The 19,890-nt window shown below is 39.0% G+C and overlaps 1 protein-coding gene across 1 annotated transcript; it reads right to left on the bottom strand.

Annotated features, from left to right (window-relative positions):
* Positions 1-3,074: 3,074 nt before the first annotated feature.
* Positions 3,075-4,016, bottom strand: LOC142425873 (olfactory receptor 4M1). The gene has a single exon (XM_075531316.1). The coding sequence runs from the start codon at positions 4,014-4,016 to the stop codon at positions 3,075-3,077; it is 942 nt and encodes a 313-aa protein (XP_075387431.1).
* Between the last annotated feature and the right edge of the window lie 15,874 nt (positions 4,017-19,890).

The raw sequence follows: 19,890 nt of genomic DNA, 5'->3' as shown, positions 1-19,890 counted from the left end.
ACCATATCTGTGAAAAGAGACCATGGAAAAGCTCAATATCAAAAATCAGGACAAGGACATTGGCCAACTCAATTGCTCAATTGCCCAAGATGAAGCTGAAGAAATTTAAGGAAAGTCCACAGGATGCAAAGCACAACCTTTAGTATAATCCATTTAAATTTAAAAGTCATATCAAAAATAGATTTGATGCCTTTAAAACTAATGATCAAAGACCAGACAAGTTGTAGATGATATTGATGGCATCATACATGAAGAAAGTAAAAGGTTAGCAGACATAACACAGCAAACTATATAATAAATCTAGCTCAAGGGACAATGCCACTAAATATATACATGTATGTAAAATTTTTCTGTTCCACAATTGCCCTTTGCCTTTAGTCTGAAAATGACTTTGTTCTGTATATATGCTAGCTCAGAGAGTCTCCAGGGCATGTTATCTGATGTATGATATAGCAGAACGTTATACTAAATACAGTTTAATGGTGGGTTTTTAAAATAATTTTATTGGGAGCTCATACAACTCTTATCACAATCCTTACATACATCAATTGTACAAAGCACATTTGCACATTCGTTACCCTCATCATGAACCCTTGATATTGTATAAATTATTATTTTGCCATACAAACACTGTCCGACGTCTCCCTTCACCCACTTTTCTGTTGTCTGTCCCCCAGGAAGGAGGTCCTTGTAATCGGTTCCCCTTTTCCACCCCACCCTCCCGGTATCACCACTCTCACCACTGGTCCTGAAGGGATCATCCACCCTGGATTCCCTGTGTTTCCAGTTCCATCTGTATGAACTAAAACTTATTAATTGTGAGGTGTACTTTTTTCAATATGTCAATTATATCACACAAGTGGTTGTACTTATGATCTGCTATTCAAAAATTCTGGTCATGATGGCCAGTGTATTTCTTATTTAGCTCTGTTCTACATTCTATATGGTGTTTTGTGATCTACGTTGAAATATTATATCAGTAAGTATTCAGTGACATAACAAAAATAGAAAAGTGGCCCCCAAAAAAGAAAGAAAGAAAGCAAAAGTTCACTAAGGAGAAAAGGGAAAAGTAAAGGAAGAAATGATTAAACAAAGGGATGGAATGGAAGATTTCAAGAGGTGGCTCAAGACGACAAACCAAAGCATTATCATGAAATGCCAAGAGACCTGGAAACAGAACTGAAATGAAAGAACCACTGGTCATTTCTCACATTTAAAGAACTAAAGAAAATAAAACAATTCTTGAGTTGAAATACGGAAGGATTCTATAGGCAAAATATTGAACAACATAGGCAATATGAAAAGAATATACAGAATCAGTGCACCCCCCCCCCAACACACACAACACCAAGCAAAATGGTCAACGTTCAACCATTTCAGGAAATAGCATAAGATCAAGAGCCAATGCTGTGGAAACAAGAAGCCCAATCTGTATTGAAGGCATTTATAACAAATACGCTTCCAAGAATTGACAGAATACCAATGAAAATGTTTCTATGAGTGGAAGTGATGCTGGAAGTACTCAAATGTATTTGAGAAAATAATTGAAGATGGAAGCCTAACTGAGGAGACCCACTTTTAGCCCATTCCAAAGAAAGATGATACAACAAAATGCAGAAATAATTGAACAATATCATGAATAGCAAAGCTTGCATGTACACACACAAACTCACACACACACTCACACATCCCACCACCACCCCATCACACACACCCTGACATTTAGTCATTTCTGACTCATAATAACCTTACACGGGATTTCTGAGGCTGTAAATCTTTAGAGGATCAGAAAGTCTCATCTTTCTCCAAAGGAGCAACTGATGGCTTTGAAGCACTAATCTTGTGGTCAATAGGTCAATGCTTACCTGGAAGCCACCGGGGAACACACCAGTAAAATTTTGCTGAAGATAATTTTAAAATGCTACAGCAGTGTATCAACAGGAAACTGCCAGAAATCCAAGCTTGAGTCAGAAGAATAATTAAATAAAATGGATATGATTGTTGAAGCCAATGGCTCATGACTGAAAAAACAGACCACCAGAAATATGATTGCCTGTGATTTATATTAGTTATGCAATGGTATTCAGTTACATGTATATAACAAATTATGAATAACTGGCAAAGAATAAGACTTCCAGAACACTTAACTGTGCTCCTACAGAACTTGTACATAGAGGGAGACTCAGTCCTTCAAAGAGAAGGGGATACTGCACAGTTTCAACTCAGGAAAGATGACTGACAAGGCCGTATCTTTCAACATGCTTTTTCCATCTCTGTGTTGAGCAAATAATCCAAGAAGCTGGACTTTCTGAAGAAAGATACAGCATCAGGAAAACTCATTAATAGCCAGCAATATGCAGATGACACAACCATTCTAAGCTCAAAATGAACAAGGCTTGAAGCACTTACTGATAAAGATCAAAGAAGAAGACAGCCTCCAGGATGGATTACACCTCAACAAAGAGAAAGCAAAATTCTCATCACTAGACTAATGAAAACCCAACCTAATAAACACGGAGAAGACTGATGTTGTCAAGGATTTCATTTTACTGAGGTCCAAAATCAAGCTGTACTTGAAGTACAGCCAGAATGCTTCCTAGGAGTGAGGATAGTAAGATTTGGTCTCACGTACATCAAACAAGTTATCAGGAGAGACCAGTCTGTGGAGGAAGATATGCTTGGTGAAGCAGAGGGTCAGTGAAAATGAAGAAGATCCTCAACAAGATGAACTAACAAGTGACTACACTCTGCGGGCTCCATTATGGCTACAGTTGTGAGGATGACACAGAAATGGACAATGTTTCATTTTGTTGTAGGTGAGTTCACTGTGAATCAGAACAAAACAATAACAATTGTATCTGAAAGTCTAATAATGCCAGAAATTTCTAGGGGGATCTAAGTACCATTTGTTTGCATCTAGTGTCTTTGTTTTTTCACCAAATAGAGGAATAATGTAGGGATACTTAAGATCCTATATGAAAGGAGGTAGTGAAAGCAATACTATTACCACTGGCAATGTTTCCTACTTTAGAATAATGACGCTTAAGAAGACAATGAAGTATACCATTTATGTTTCACTTCTCTTTGCATAAAATGTATCTATTGACGAGCTTTCTCATGGCTGTCTTTACTTCCTTGTTCCGCAAGGTGTAGATGATGGGATTGAGTAAGGGGAATATCACCGTGTGGAACACAGACACCACTTTATCTAAGGAAAACGAGTCAAATGGCCGAGCATAAATGTAGATGGATGGCCCAAACATTAACACCACAATGGTGATGTGAGAATAGCAGGTGGACATGGCCCGGTTGGTACTCTCACCTGAGCCTGAGTGTTTCTTGAGCATGGCCAGGAGGAAGGCGTAGGACATTAGCAGAGCAATGAAGCATACCACAGAAATCAGACCACTGCTGAAGATCATCACGAGTTCTTCGGGGAAAGTGTTGGCACAGGCAATTCGAACAACCTGTGTGATGTCACAGAAGTAACTGTCTAACTCATTGGGCCCACAGAAGGGAAGTCGAATAAGGAGAGCCACCTGTATGATAGAATGGACAAAGCCACCCATCCAGGAGAGAGCCACCAGGATACAGCAGAGACGTCGATTCATAATGGTCGCATAGTGGAGAGGGCGGCAGATCGCAGCATAGCGGTCAAAAGCCATCACTGTGAGCAGAAACATCTCCGAGGCTCCAACAAAGTGCAAGAAGAAGAGCTGGGTGATGCATCCTCCAAAGGAGATTATCTTTCTCTCCACAAAGAAGTCGACGAGCATTTTAGGGGCCGTGATGGAAGAGTACCAAATATCAAGAAAGGCCAGGTTAGCCAGTAGGAAATACATGGGTGAGGTCAGATGTGGATCAAGTCTGATGGTACAAATGATAAGGACATTTCCTGGAAGGATAGACAAGTAGAAAGACAAAAAGACAACAAACAAAACCAGTTGTACCTCCCGAGTCTGGGATAGACCAGTGAGAACAAACTCTGTCACTCTGGTATAATTTGCATGCTCCATTTCTTCACTTCTCTTTTTTCAAAACATAGCTATTAAAAGATAAATAAAGAAACCATAATTACTCCACATAGCACTTGACAATCCATTGACATGAGATTCCTGACCAATGTGCTACAGAGTAGAGCTGCTCCATAGGGCTTGTTTGGCTGAAATATTTGCAAAAATGGGTACACTGGGGAACCACCAACATTTGCCAAACACAAACTGTGTGCACCACACAGAGATCTAGCACTGTAGCAGGTATGCCAGTGCTTTCCAAATCATCAAATGTTCTTGGTCAGTAACACATCATTTTAGGATGTTTGATTGCTTCTATTTTAAGTTTGATAGACTGAGATAAGGAGAGAGTATAATGATCCTATAAATTAGAAACATTGAAACAATATGTAGTGTGTCACATGGTCTTAATATTATATTTTATTTTTTCATGAAACTCAGCCATGCTGTAATCTTTCCCCCCCTCAAAAAAAATTCCCTTAGTAAGAAGTATATGCAGTTACTTGAGAGTTTAACCAAATTTAAGAGTGATAATCTGACATACAGCCTATTCTGTCTAGATGATTTTTGTTATAAAATCTTCCCAATTGGGGAATGTGGTCTGTGATCTAATACCGTGTATATTGATCTGACTCACCATCAGGGAATCAAGCCCCAGTCAAATTGCACAATCTTGCTTGCTCAAAGTTAAGAAGACTTGAAACACTTACTGATGAAATCAAAGTATGGGTTAAGTATGGATGACACCTCAATGTAAATAAAACAAATTCTCACAACTGCACCAATAAGCAACATCTGATCAATAGAGAAAAATATTGATCTTGTCAAGAATTTCATTTACATGGATCAACAATCAATCTCAATGGGAGCAGTGGTCTTGAAATCAAACAGCATATTCTGCAGGGCAAATCTCCTACAAAAGTCACTCTAAGAGCTTGAAAAGCAAAGATGTCACTTTGAAGACTAAGCTGAGCCTGACCAAGTCACAGAATTTTTAATCAAAATATGTATATGAAAAGGGACAATAAAAAACTATAATTGAAAAATCTCACACTTTTGAATTATGGTGTGTCAAAGATATACTATGATCTCACAGAAGAAATAAATGTGTCTTTGAGAAAGTCCAACCAGAATATTCCTAGAACAGAGTACAGTGAGATATCACCTTGTTTACCTTTCGCATCACAGTCAGGGGAGCAATCCCTGTAAAAGTGCTTAGTAACCCGATATGATCACTGAAGACAAATGTGTGCACAAGCAAATGTAGTGAAGAAAGCAGATAGTACATGGCTATCAAAAGCTATAGCATCTGGGGTCTTAAAGGCTTGAAGATAGGGGGGAAAAAGGCTTGAAGATAAACAAGCGGCCATCTAGCTCAGACGCAACAAAGCCCACATGGAAGAAGCACACCAACCTGTGTGGCCATGAGGTTTCGAAGGGATCAGGTATCAGGCATCAAAGAACAAAAAATCACGTCATTGTGAATGAGAGTGCGAGCAGAGTGAAGACCCAAAGTCCACCTGTAGGCAACTGGACATCCCCTTACTTAAGGGTTGCAGGGAGGATATGAGTCAGTCAGGGTGCAGGGTAGCAATGATGAAACATACAACTTTCCTCTAATTCCTAAATGCTTCATCCCCTGCCCCCGCCCCCCCCCCCCTTCATGATCCCAATTCTACCTTACAGTTCTGGCTAGACCAGAGGATGGACATTGGTACAGATCAGAACTGGAAACACAGAAAATCCAGATTCAGGATCAGTGGTGAGAGTGGCAATACCTAGAGGGTAGAGGGAGGGTGGGGTAGAAAGGGGGAGCCGATTACAAGGATCTACATATAACCTCCCCCCTAGGGGATGGACAACAGAAAAGTGGGTGAAGGGAGACATTGGGCAGTGAAAAGAGGAAAAAACCCCAACAAGTGGAATGGACAAAGTAACTACAGAGATGAGCAAAGGGGTTAATCACTTGGTTGATGACCAAAAGATTAGTCGTTTGGACACAACCACTTTATGAACGAAAGATGTAGTAGACTTCTGTCATAAAGATTACAGCCTTGTATATCCTATGGGACCATTCTTCTCTTTTCTACAGGGTCGCTAGAAATTGGAATTGACTCAGTAGCAATGAGGTGGTGTGGCTCTGGCCAACATTCTCTTTTGTTGTACATCAGGCTACTGTAAGTGTGAATTCACTGAATGGCACCTAACAAAAACAACGTCCTTGTAAAAATGTATGGATGTGCTTTATACAATTGATGTATGTATATGTATGGATGGTGATAAGAGTTGTATGAGCCCCTAATAAATTGTTAAAATAAAAAAAAATAAATAAAGCTCTCTATCTTAAAAAAATTTAGTTTTCATCTATAAAAGAGGTTTCAAAAGAGAAAAAAAAACATTTGAGAAATTACTAGAGGAACCATAATTAATTGCAACAGAAGAATAGAGCCAAGAAAAAAAATGAGGAGCTGATACCAAGGGCTCAAGTAGAAAGCAAATGTTTTGAGAATTATGAGGAAAACAAATGTACAAAAGTGGTTGATACAATGGATGTATGTATGGATTGTGATAAGAGTTGTACAGGCACCCCCAAAAATGATTTTTTTAATGAAACAAAGTTAAAGGGAAAAAAAGAAGAGAGCCAAGAAAGCGAAATATCAAGTAAATTGGCTTTCAATAAGGAAATTTTATTTTAATGACTTTCAAATTATTTCAGACTAGAATTCAGAGAGATAGCTTAATAATATTTTCTGCTTCTAAATATCACTCTGCTTATGTGGAAAATAGTTTGCAGTGGGATTGCAGGGCAAAGATAATGATGGCTTAAGCTAAAAATGTAGCAATAACTATTTAGACTAAGCAAACCATACTTTAGAGAAATGAAGAGTTTGTTTAGAAAAATTTATGAGACGTAATTGACAGAATGTGATATTAGATTGCATATTATTATTCTAATATGAAGTGAACTTTTAGCTCCAAATGGGATTTTAAAATTTAAATTGGCTCTATATAATCTTTGTCTACATCTTTTTGTAGAATGCTTCTCATCTGACACGTTCCAGGTACACGATAACATTTGTTTCGATCTGCTGCATATCCTTAGGTATTCCTTGTCACCCCTGAGAAAGACTGGGAATTATGCCAAGAAAACCCTGAGCAAGGAATTCCTTGGGGAGATAAGCTACCCATGAAGATGAGGGCATTTCTTTCCAAGGCTGCCCTTAAGGAAGGGATAGTTAATACTCCACAGAGGTTTGATAAAATGGTCAAAGAGGTTTTATTTCAACCCACGTTTACCCACCTACACCTTCAAAGCTTGTGGATGGATGCCTGCCTCTCTTTAAAAACAATGATTAAATTCCCATCCTGTACATGATCTGCAGGGATGTACTGTCTAGAGGATGACTATGTAGATACCTGGGTGTACAGGGCCCTCCTTTCAGTTGTGTGAACTGTGAACTCTCCTTAGGGGAACCAACTCTTTGGGGAAAAGCATGAATATGTTCAGAAATACTTCCTTAATTATAATACAATATTTACCCATGTATCTGGGCAAGCTCTGAAAAACCACAAGGAAAATCATTATCTTGCCAGTTTGAAGAGTCAAGGGAGGCTGTCAACTATGACTCTACCAGACTAAGAGATTCGAGAACATAAAAGATACCAAATAGTCACTACAAGAAGCTTTTTATTCAGGACCAGTGGTGAGAGTGGCAATGCCTGGAGGGTGGAGAGAATATGAGGTAGAAAGGGGGAACTGATTACAACAATCTATGTATAGCCTCCTACCTGGGGGATGGACAGTAGAGAAGAAGGCAGGGGGGAGATGTTGGGCAGTGTAATATATGACAAAATAATAATAATTCATGAATGGTGAAGGGTTCATGAGGCAGGGGGAGTGGAGAGAGAGGGGGGAAACGAGCAGCAGATATTAAGGGCTCAAGTAGAAAGCAAATGTTTTGAGAATGGTGATGGCAACAAATGTACATATGTTCTTGACACAATGGATGTATGTATGGATTGTGATAAGAATTGTACAAGTCCTCAATAAAATGATTTTTAAAGAAGCTTTTAAAAAGATTAGATATCATCTGTTTCATTGTACATGATTTTTCCTTAAAAGAAGATAAAGCAGCTAGTATCTCTTGCCGTAAACGGAATCCTAGCACCTCCTGAAAAGCCAATGAACTCACCCAGAGAAAGGACTGCGTTCAGAACCGTAACATCAGCAAAAGGAATTAAGTTAAGGTTGACAAGCTTGGAAAATGACAGGGCAAAAAGGCTGCAACTATATTTCTTCTGACAATGAAAGCAGTCTGTTTTTAGAAACTGCATTTGCTATGAGTGGAGTATTCATTTACATGAAAATGCAAACTTCCCTTTGAGACATTTAGATTTCTTCAAAACTCTTCCCCTGAGGAAAAAGGGTATGGTTTAGTATCTCAATCCAGCCAAACATGAAAATCCTAGTGAAGCGCTGGTGGGCCTTTAGTCTGATGGACTTGTGGTAAAGATCAGAGGGGAAACAGATAGATGCCAACTGGCTTGCATGGGAATGAAAAGTGGTGGGTGCACTAGGAAGGGATTATGTATATTCTTTTGCATGTCAACATATATAAGATTGACTTCCAAAGACTCGCTCAGCCTAGTCAGTTGTATGTTAGGGGACTACTTATTTAAAATAATAACACTTTAAATAATAGGGAAAGTCATTAAGATTTCTGATTAATATTTACAATGAATACATTTTCATACAGGTACATACACCTATACAATATATTATACTCTTTAAATTTCTTTGAAATCTTCATTCAGAATCAAATTTCTGAAAGTATGCAATTTTATTTGGTCCATAAGGTGAAACAATAAGTAAGAATTGAGAGATTTGGATTCTTGTCATAGTTAAACCACCAAATCCTTTGTCATGTTTGGAAGGTTATTCAACTTTCCTCTACGGAAGTTTCTTCCTAGTAACATGAAAGTTATTTTTGCCTAAAATTTTAAGAAATATATTAGAACTAAATGTCTTATTCTATTAAATTAAGGTGAATTGAAAGCAAGGACTCCAAAAATATAAATTAATAACCACATGCATAAGAATGTGGATAAAATAATATAATTATCATTGAATATGTATAAATCACAAGAGAAATAACTTGATTTATTTTGTCCCTATTCTCAACATATCCAGCTCATCTTTCTTGTACTGTAAAATATCCAAGAGGTAGTATACAGAAACAATCTCACCAAATGCCCAGTGTATCTCATATACCACTCAGCAAAAAAAAAAAAGTAGTATTTATCTTGTTTACATGTAAGCATTAGGACCAGGGAAGGGCTGAAGTATGCAAGTATTTTCCAGCACAAGTTTCTAGTGAAGGGTTTCTCTTACAATCAACTTAGATATAGAACAAGAATGTCTTCGTTCCAACAACAAAGGAATCACTCACTAGTTTTGATCAACATACCCAAATATCTGCCTCTATCCGCCATTCACATAACAGGTATCATAACAGCACTTGCCTCAAAGGGAATTCTGAAATGGTTTATAAGATTATGCACGTAAAGTTCATACTTGGTGCATAGCACACACTCTTAAAATTATTATTATTGTTGTTACCATAGAGGTTCCCTTTGCAAAGCAATGAGTTAAATACAGAACTCTACAATTTCCAAAATAGTGCGCCTTAATGTCTATTTATACTTCCCACTACACGTCTTGGGTATAATCGGCTAAAACACTCCTAGGAAACATTCTGAAGAAGAAGACAGGGACATTCGATTTATAAACACAATATCTCCGTCCAGTTAGCTAAGAACCACAATCTTACAGAGTTACTGTGAGAGAACTATGAAAACCTCTAACTACTCTCGCAAGCCCTCCCTTCCCAAACCCTTGTAATTTTGTTTGAGTCATTGCAAAATCACCACAGAAATGTCATTTGGGCTCCCACAGTACTATAGTTACAACTCCAATAAAAACTTTACTCAATGCACTGTAATGTTTCAATTTATATGGTTACCAAAGTGTAACAGAAGCTCGGAGCACCTTCGGGTCATGGACGAAGTCTCTACTATCTTTAGATAACCAGTACCCAATTCACTTCACTATTCAATATATACTTATTGTTTATTCAATATGTGCTTACTCAATATGTGTTTCTTGAATGAATGGATGGAGAAATGCATGTTTTAAAATATACCAAAAAATGAGTAAATGACATTGGAAGAGTAAAATAAAATTCTTCCACATTTACATTCTGTAATAAATTTAGTGTTTCTTGACCATATTTTACAGTTCTTGATCCCATTTTAAATTTAATTGGTGTGTGTGTGTGTGTGTGTGAGTGTGGCAAAATTTCCTTTTTCAACTTGCTTCACATGTCTAGTTCGGTGACGTTAATTATACAACCATCCCTAGTGTGCATGTGAGCCCCTATTTAAAGTGCCTATCTTGCCCACTTTAATTTCAAGGAAATATTTCTTTGCTATTATGATTATTTTCTCTTTTCTTTAAAGTTTATATACCACTGTCTGTTTCTATATATCCACTCAAAATGAAACATCTCATGCCTCACCTACCTATCCATTCCATATAGCATTCTGAAGGCCACAACAAGAAATCGTGAAGATTGTGGCCAATTTTAGTGATTTAGCAGACTTTTAAGATCTATAAATAAAAACAGCCTTCTCTGTTACAAGCTATCTTGTAAATGACCTGTTCAGTTCTTGGGTTTAAAATGCTTCCGTTGTGAGGATCACATAAAAGAAGGGTTTGAACAACAACTCCATCATTAAGACCTATTCTACACGACCGCTACAAGAAAGCCTTACTTAAGGTTTTCTATTTCTTACCACTGTTCTTCTGATTAATTATTCCCACCACTATGACTCATTGCTTCAAATAATTATTTATGTGCATATTATAATATCATATTCCTACCTACCAATTTTTGTACCACTTAATATAGTTGAGAACTATACCGAGTAGGTAGAAAGTGCCAAATCTTCCTCCACCCACAGCAGAGAGCTTTGTCTTCTGTATTTTGGTTTATATCAATTGGTGTCTTGATGCAACAGTGAACTAACTAGCAACACGGGTCGTAACTAAGAAAATCAATCCTCTAGAGGCCTGGGACAGTCAGGTAGGAATCAGTCATGAGGGAATAATTTAAAAAGTTCATGTGTGCCTCATCCTGGAAGTACAGAGACTCAACTTCGAGTTGCCCAATATGTAAGAGATAATAGCCAATTACCCTTGGAAGATTTTTGAGTAAAAACTGTTATATTGTGACATCATGCTAAAGTATACTTCCTATTCTTCTACTTCAATGTACTGCATCACTTAGATATGCTTGATTTTGGAAAAAGACAGATCTCTGAACAGGTCTCTGTTTTGTTAGGTGCCATCAGAAGAGAAGGGAACACTACCCAGTCTAGCTCGCCCCATCCTCACAGTTCTTCCTATGCTTGAGCCCTTTGTTGGAGCCACTGGGTCAACCCATCTCCTTGAAGGCCTTCCTTCTTTTCACTGCCCCTCCACTTACCAAGCATGGTGCCCTTCATCAGCGATTGATGACATATCCAAATTATGTAAGATGAAGTCTCACCACCCTGGCCTCTAAGGATCCCTCTAGCTGTACTTATTCCAAGACAGATTTGTTCATCCTTTTGGCAGTCCAGGGTACTTTCAATATTCTTCTTCAGCATCAAAATTCAAATACAATGATTCTTCTTCAGTTTTCCTTAGTCTTTTGTTTTTCATGTGTTTGAAAAGAAATATTATATCACTAAAGATGTTAAGTCCACTTCAATTTTACTTTTCCTCCTTTTTAGCCACTCAAACCAAGTATTTTAGATCTGAGGGATAAGGAAACTGGAGGGTTGATTTTGTTTTCATTTTAATATTTTTTCTGTTAAACCTCCATATTTTTGGCTCTGCCTGTCCCACCCCCCATGTCCCCATATCCTTACCTTTACTGTTCTCCTACCCTCAAGCTTGGCCTCTTAGTAGCTATCAAACTCTTATATATTGGTATATAAACCACATTTATTCTTAAAACAATGGTGATAGCAAATATTTATCTTTGTAAGACTGACTGAGTTTGAAAAGCAAAATGTTCTCTAATTTTGTCCATGCCTTATGGTGTTCCTAAGAGTTATCATTGTCTGGTGGAGAAAACAACAGGACTGACAGTTCCAGGGGGAATTGGGTGGTGGTGGGGGAGTAGTGATGTTAAGAAACCCAGGGACAAGGGGAAAACAAGTGATCCAAATCAGTGGTGAGGAGGGTGTAGGATGTCTGGTAGGGTGTGATAAAGTGTAATATAACTAAGAGGAATTATTGAAAACCAAATGAATATTGAGCATGATAGAGGAACAAGAGGAAAGTCAAAGGAAATAGAGGAAAGAGCTAGGAGGCAAAGGGCATTTATAGAGGTCTAAATAAAGGCATGTACATATGCAAATATATTTATATGAGAATGTGCAAATAGATCTGTGTGCATATATTTATAGGTTTAGTATTAAGTTTGCTGATGGTCATTGGGCCTCCACTCAAGTAGTTCCTCAATTCAAGAATACTTTGTTCTATTAAACTGACATTCTATGATGCACACCTTCCTAACACAATCGTTGAAGACAAAGAGGGTGAATAAGCAAATATGGTGAAGAAAGCTGATGGTGCCCGGCTATCAAAAGATATAGTATCTGGGGTCCTAAAGGCTTGAAACAAAAGAAGTGTCCACCTAGAGCAGAAGCAACAAAGCCTACCTGGAGGAAGCACACCAGCCTGCGTGCTCATGAGGTGCCGAGGGGATCAGTTATCAGGCATAAAAGAACAAAAATCATTATCATGTGTGCTCACCTCCATGATACAATAGCTGAAGACAAATGGGTGCATATGCAAATGTGGCAAAGAAAACTAATGGTGCCCAGCTATAAAAAGATATACTGTTTGAGGTCTTAAAGGTTTGAAGGTAAACAAGCGCCCATCAAACTGAGAAGCAATAAAGCCCACATGGAAGAAGCACACCAGCTTGTGCGATCACGAGGTGTCAAAGGGATCAGTTATCAGGCATCAAAAAACAAAAAATCGTACCATTGTGAATGGGGGGGGGGGGAATGCAGCGTGGAGACCCAAAGCCCATTTGTAGGCCACTCAATATCCCCTTACAGAAGAGTCTCAGAGAGCAGACAAGCTAGTCAGGGTGTGATGTAGCAACAATGAAATATACAACTTTCCTCTTGTTCCTAATTGCTTCCTCACAGTCCCCCACTACTATCATGATCCCAATTCTATCTTATAAATCTGGCTAGACCAGAAGATGTTGGTACAGGTAGGAAATGGAAAAACATTGAATCCAGGGTGGTTGATCCCTTCAGGACCAGTAGTGTGAGTAGCAATACTGACAGGGTAGAGGAAGGGTAGGTTGGAAAGGGGGAACTGATTTCAAGGATCTACATGTGACCTCCTCCCTGGGGGACGTAAAGCAGAATAGTGGGTGAGGAGAGACATCGGACAGGGCAATATATGACAAAATAATAATTTATGAATATCAAGAGTTCATGAGGGATGGGGAGGGAGGGAGAAAATGAGGAGCTGATGCCAGGGGCTTAGGTGGAGAGTAAATGTTTTGAGAATGACGAGGGCAAGGAATGTACAAATGTGCTTTACACAATTGATGTATGTATGGATTGTGATAAGAGTTGTATAAGCCCCTAATAAAATGATTAAAAGAATAAATAAATAAAAGAAAAAAGAAAAGAATTAAAGTATGAAAGTATTCAAAGAAAAGAATTTTAAATTATGGTAAAAAAGAATTATTGTTTTTTACTGATTTATAAAATTTCATAATATGAATTACCAAAGCTTGTTTATCCATTCTTCTATAGTTGTTTTTCAGTTACTTCCATGTTTTTGCTATTGTGAAAATTGCAATAATAAATATAGATGGGGGACTTCCGGGAAGAAGGCGACAGAGTAATACATACCAGAGGGACTCCACAGAATGCAGTCCAGGAGAGTTGCTTAGAGGGAAATTCAACACTGTTAGAACACAGGGGAGCATCACAGGCACAGACCCACAGGTTTTAAGGGCCTGGGAGCTTTTGGCTTATCACAGTGGAGGCCGGCTAGGGCTTAACCTTAGCCATGCCACTGTCTCTGCCAGAGCCAGGGACCATTTGGAGCCCGTAAGGGCACTTAATCTCAACAAATCCACATTTTGCTGCTGCGTGCCTTGGGGCTTGGACTAAACCCTTGCAGCTCCACGGGCAGGGATCGGGGTTCAGCTACATTATTACTTTTGTTTCCCTCTCTTCTCTATATTCCGCCACAGTCTCAGCAGGCTGCGCAGTGGCTTTTTCTCAACACAGTCACAGATTTCAGCTGACTCAGGCAGGGAATAAACCCGTACAGGCCCATGGGAAGGGATTGGGGTTCAACTACATTGTTATGTTTATTTCCCTCTCTTCTCTCCATGCTTCTCTTCTCTCCATATATTCCACAAATGAGCAACCCGCTGAAAACGTCAAACAAACACACAGAAAGATGAAAAAAAGAAATCGCAGCCTCAATAATTATAGTAGGTGACTCCAATACACAACTATCTAAGGAAGATAGATCATAGTAAAGAAACTCAGCAAGGAGGCTAGAGATCTATACACTACAATTAGACAATTTGACCTGATAGATATTTATAGAGCTTTTCATCCAAATACAAAAAAAAATCACATTCTTCTCAATTACACATGGCACATATTCAAAGGCAGACTTCATGCTGGGGCATAAGCTGAATCTACATAAATTTAAGCACATTGATATCATACAGACCGCTCTCTCTAACAACTATGCCATAAGGCTGAAAATCAACAAAAGGAAGATGAAGAAAACAAGAGCAAACAGCTGGAGGATAAATAACTCCCTCCTGCAAAAGGAGTGCATACTGGGACAGAGTAGAGATGACATTAGGAAACCAATGAGAATGAGCACACGACATACCTAAATTTATGGGACACAGCAAAGGCAGTTATCAGATGAAGTTTCATAACTATACTTGCACAGGCAGTTATCAGATGACGTTTCATAACTATACTTGCACACCTGAGAAAGGAAGAGAGACACATGATTGATATGCTGGCACAAAATTTACAACAACTAGAGCAGAGTCAGCAGGAAATGCTACTGATAGCAAAAGTAAAGAAATTATAAAATCTGAGCTGAGATTCAGGAGAGGGAAAATAAGAAAACTATGGAAAAAACTAATGCTGCTAAAAGTTGGTTCTTTGAAAGGATAAACAGAATCGAATGACCGCTAGCAAATCTAACCAAAGAAAGGAGGGAACAAATTTAAATAGCAAGAATAAGGGATGAAAGAGGGGACTTTACAACATAGCCTAATGAAATCAAAAGGATAATTACACAGTACTACGAAGGATTGTACTCCAATTAATTAAAAAATTTAGAAGGCATAGACAAATTCTTGGAAAACCAATCCCTCCCTAGCCTATCCTCAATTGACATCAAGAATCTCAACAAACCCATAGCAATAGAAGAAATAGACAAGGTTTTCAAGGGATTACCAACAAAAAAATCCCCTGGACAAGATGGTTTCACTGGAGAATGCTGCCAAGCATTTAGGGAAGAACTGACACCAATTCTACACCTACTCTTCCAGAACATAGAAGAATATGGCAAACCCCTGAACTCCTTCAATGAAGCTATTGTAATTCTGATCCCCAAACCAGGCAAAAATCCCACAAGTATTGAGAACTACAGACCAATCTCCATAATGAACATCAATGTAAAAATCCTAAACAATATACTAGCCAAAGAATACAAAAGTATAGAAACAAATAATTCACCATGACCAAGTGCGATTCATACCAGGTAAGCAGGGATGGATCAATATATGAAAGACCATTACTATTATTCATCACATTGATATGAAAAACTATAAGAAACACGTGATAATATTGATAGAGGCAGAAAAAGCATTTAACAACATCCAACACCAATTCCTGTTTAAGACATTTGAGAAGACAGGACTGGAAGCAAACTTCCTCAAAACAATACAAGTTATATATGAAAAACCAACAGCCAACGTGGTAGTCAATGGAGAAAAGACTAACACAGTCCCACTGAAAAACGGGACCAGACAAGAATGCTCCTTGTCCCCACTCTTATTTAATATCATGCATTAGGTTTTAGCTAACAGCATAAGGCAAAGAAAAGACATCAAAAGTATTCATCTGGGGAAAGAAGAGGTGAAACTATCGTTATTTGCAGATGATATGATTTTATATATGGAAAATCCAAAACCCTCCACAAGGGGAGTACTGGAAGCATTAGAGGAGTTTCGCAGAGTGGCAGGATACAAGATCAACAAACAGAAGTCCATCACACTGTTATACACATCAGATAAGACCACAGAAGAGAAGATCGAAAAGGTGGGGCCCTTCACAATAGCTAAGCACATATTGAATGATCTAGAGATATACCTGACTAAAAGAACAAAAGATCTATATGGGGAAAACTACAGAACACTATTACAAGAAACCTAGAGACCCTCCAAAAATGGAAGAATATCCCATGCTCATGGATTGGAAGACTCAATATAGACAAGATGACAGTTCTGCTGATGGAACTATATGTTTATTGCTGCCCGATACAATTACCCTCATCTTTCTTCAAAGAAATGGAAAAACTGATTACAAACTTCATATGGAGAAGGAAGAACCCCATAATTATCAGAGAACTCCTCAAAAAGAAGGACACAGTAGGAGGGCTTGCTTTACCTGACTTTAGCACATACTATACAGACACAGTTGTCAAAACCGCATAGTATTGGTACAATGACAGAAACTTAGACCAATAGAAAAGAAATGAAAACCCAGAAATAAAGTCATCAGCATACAGACAACTGATCTTTGATGAGGGCCCAAAAAATATCCAATGGGAAGCAGATGCCCTCTTTAACAAGTGGTGCTGGAAAAAAAATTGATATTTACCTACAGAAAAATGAAGCAAGACCCTTATCTCTCTCCATGCACAAGATTAAACTAAACATGGATCACAGACCTTGAAATTAACCCTCAAACTATTAAGACCATCAATGAGGGAATTGGGACCAGCTTGAGAACTTTGGCACAGGGAAAACATAGGCTATCTGAAATAGGGAATGACAAAAACACAGAGGAGGCACACATTGACAAGTGGGATATACTGAAGATAAAACATGGGTGTACATCGAAAGAATTCACCAAGAGAGTAATAAGAGAATCCACAGACAGGGAAAACATTTTTAGCAATGACACCTCAGAGATAGATCTTATTACTAAAATCTACAATACTCTGCTAGCTTCCAAAAAGAAAAAATTAATTGCCCACTGAGGAGGTGGGCCATTGTACTGAACAGAAGTTTCACAGGGGCAGAAATCTGAATGGCCAACAAACATATGAGAAAATGTTCCCGATCTTTATCTATAAGAGAAATGCAAATTAAAACAATAATGAGATACCACCTAACACCCTCAAAGGTAGCCCAATTCAAAAAATCAGAAAGCAGCAAGTGTTGGAGGGGCTGTGGGGAGACAGGAACTCTCATCCACTGATGGTGGACCTGTAAGTATGACAGCCACTATGGAAAACAATCTTGTGATATATAAAAAAGATGGAAATCGAGATACCATACAACCCAGCAATCCCCTTACTGTGCATACTCCCAGAAGAGGCAAGAAACAAACCAAGCCCAGACAACGGGTCTCCAATGTTCATTGTGGCACAGTTCTCAATTGCAAAGAGTTGTAAACAACCCAAATTTCCATCAACTGTTGAGTGGATTAAAAAGCTGTGGTACATACATACAATAGAGTACTATGCATCGCTAAAAAAGCAATGATGAACATATGAAACACATTGCTGCATGGGAAGCACTGGAGGAAATCATGCTTAGCAAAGTAAGCAAAGCACAAAAGGACAAGTACAACATGAGTCTGCAGACGTAAGATTTTTTTTTTTAATGCAAAAGGGGCATAGGGAAAAATCGACTCTATACAAACAGACTGGGGTGAGGCCCAGGTAGTATGGCAGGGACCAGACCAAATACAGAGATACATATGGTAGACAACCAAAAAGGAGGTGGGGAGAGGAAAAAAAATTTTTTTTAAATGGGTAGCTGGGACACAGGGCAGTAACCCACCCAAGGGTAGGGTATTGTTTACAAATTCATAGGGAAAGAGGGACCAGACTTCAACCCAGTGCTCCAATATGTGAATGCAGCATGCTGGCATGGAGTAAGGAACCAGTGGAGATGTCTGAGGGGTCAGCCCTATTCCCATCTACTATGTGGACACCTTCCCCTCGCCCCGGAAAATTTATTTCAAAGAACGACATTGAATCTGCAGCTCTGGGAGTGGGGCACATCTGATCAGAGCACAGGGGAGCAGCTGAATGGGGAGGAGGAGAGAGTGGGCACATCCTGGCCCACTAGGCCTTGAGGAAAATGTTCCCAATTAGAGCAGCCAGTCCACAGAGAGGACCACTTGTCCGGCCCCACTATGAGACATGACGTCCCTCCCTGGCCCATAGCCCTACAGGGGACAACACTGGAGACACGGTGTGGGAATTTCACCCAATCTGATCCCGCCACACCGAGGCAAAACACTAAGAGGGTGCAACAGAACAGCAAGGGAACAGAGCAGCGAGGTCGCCAGGGAATCCTGAAGGTGAACTTTGGGGCCAGGGCATGGTTTCCCAACAGACTGGACTGGAAAACATTCCTAAAGATCAACAAACAGTCCTTGAACTAACTACATGCTTTTCTTTCTTGTTTTGTTTTGTCATTCATTTGTTGTTTAGTTTTGTCCTGTCTTGTTTTTGTGCATGGTATTATCTCTGCAGATCTGTCTAAATAAGATAGACTGGATGAACAATCTGGAGGAGAAAATAACAGGACTGACAGTTCCATGGGGACAGGAGAGAGCGGGAGGTGGGGGAAAAGGTAGTGTGTTAGTAAACCCAGAGACAAGGGAACAAGTGATCCAAATCAGTGGTAAGGAGGGTGTAGGACGCCTGGTAGGATGTGATCAAGGGTAATATAGCCAAGAGGAATTGCTGAAACTCAAATGAAGACTGAACTTGATAGTGGAACAAGAGGAAAGTCAAAGGAAATAGAGGAAAGAGCTAGGAGGCAAAGGGCATTTATAGAGGTCTAAATAAAGGCCTATACATATGCAAATATATTTATATATGAGGATGTGGAAATAGATCTAAGTGCATATATTTATAGGTTTAGTATTAAAGTAGCAGATGGTTATTGGGCCCCCACTCAAGTACCCCTTCAATGCAAGAACACTTTGTTCTATTAAACTGGTATTCTATGATGCTCACCTTCCTGACACAATCACTGAAGACAAAGACGGTGAATAAGCAAATGTGGTGAAGAAAGCTGATGGTACCCGGCTATCAAAAGATATAGCATCTGAGGTCTTAAAGGCTTGAAGTTAAACAAGCGGCCATCTAACTCAGAAGCAACAAAGCCCACATGGAAGAAGCATACCAGCCTGTGTGATCACGAGGCACCAAAGGGATCCGTTATCAGCCATCAAAGAACAAAAAACATATCATTGTGTGCTCACCTTCCAGATATGATTGCTGAAGACAAATGGGTGAATAAGCAAATGTGATGAAGAAAGCTGATGGTGCCTGGCTATCAAAGGATATAGCGTCTGAGATCTTAAAGTCTTGTGGGTAAACAAGCTGCCATCTAGATCAGAAGCAACAAAGCCCACATGGAAGAAGCACACCAGCCTTTGTGATCATGAGGTGCCGAAGCGATCAGTTATCAGGCATCAAAGAAGAAAAAATCATATCATT

This window comes from Tenrec ecaudatus, chromosome 14 (assembly GCF_050624435.1).
Source record: "Tenrec ecaudatus isolate mTenEca1 chromosome 14, mTenEca1.hap1, whole genome shotgun sequence".
Lineage (NCBI taxonomy): Eukaryota > Metazoa > Chordata > Mammalia > Afrosoricida > Tenrecidae > Tenrec > Tenrec ecaudatus.
This window is presented reverse-complemented; position numbering and strand designations above follow the sequence as displayed.

Excerpts from the sequence above, each read along its gene's own strand:
- LOC142425873 (XM_075531316.1), bottom strand. The coding sequence starts at position 4,016 with ATGGAGCATGCAAATTATACCAGAGTGACAGAGTTTGTTCTCACTGGT.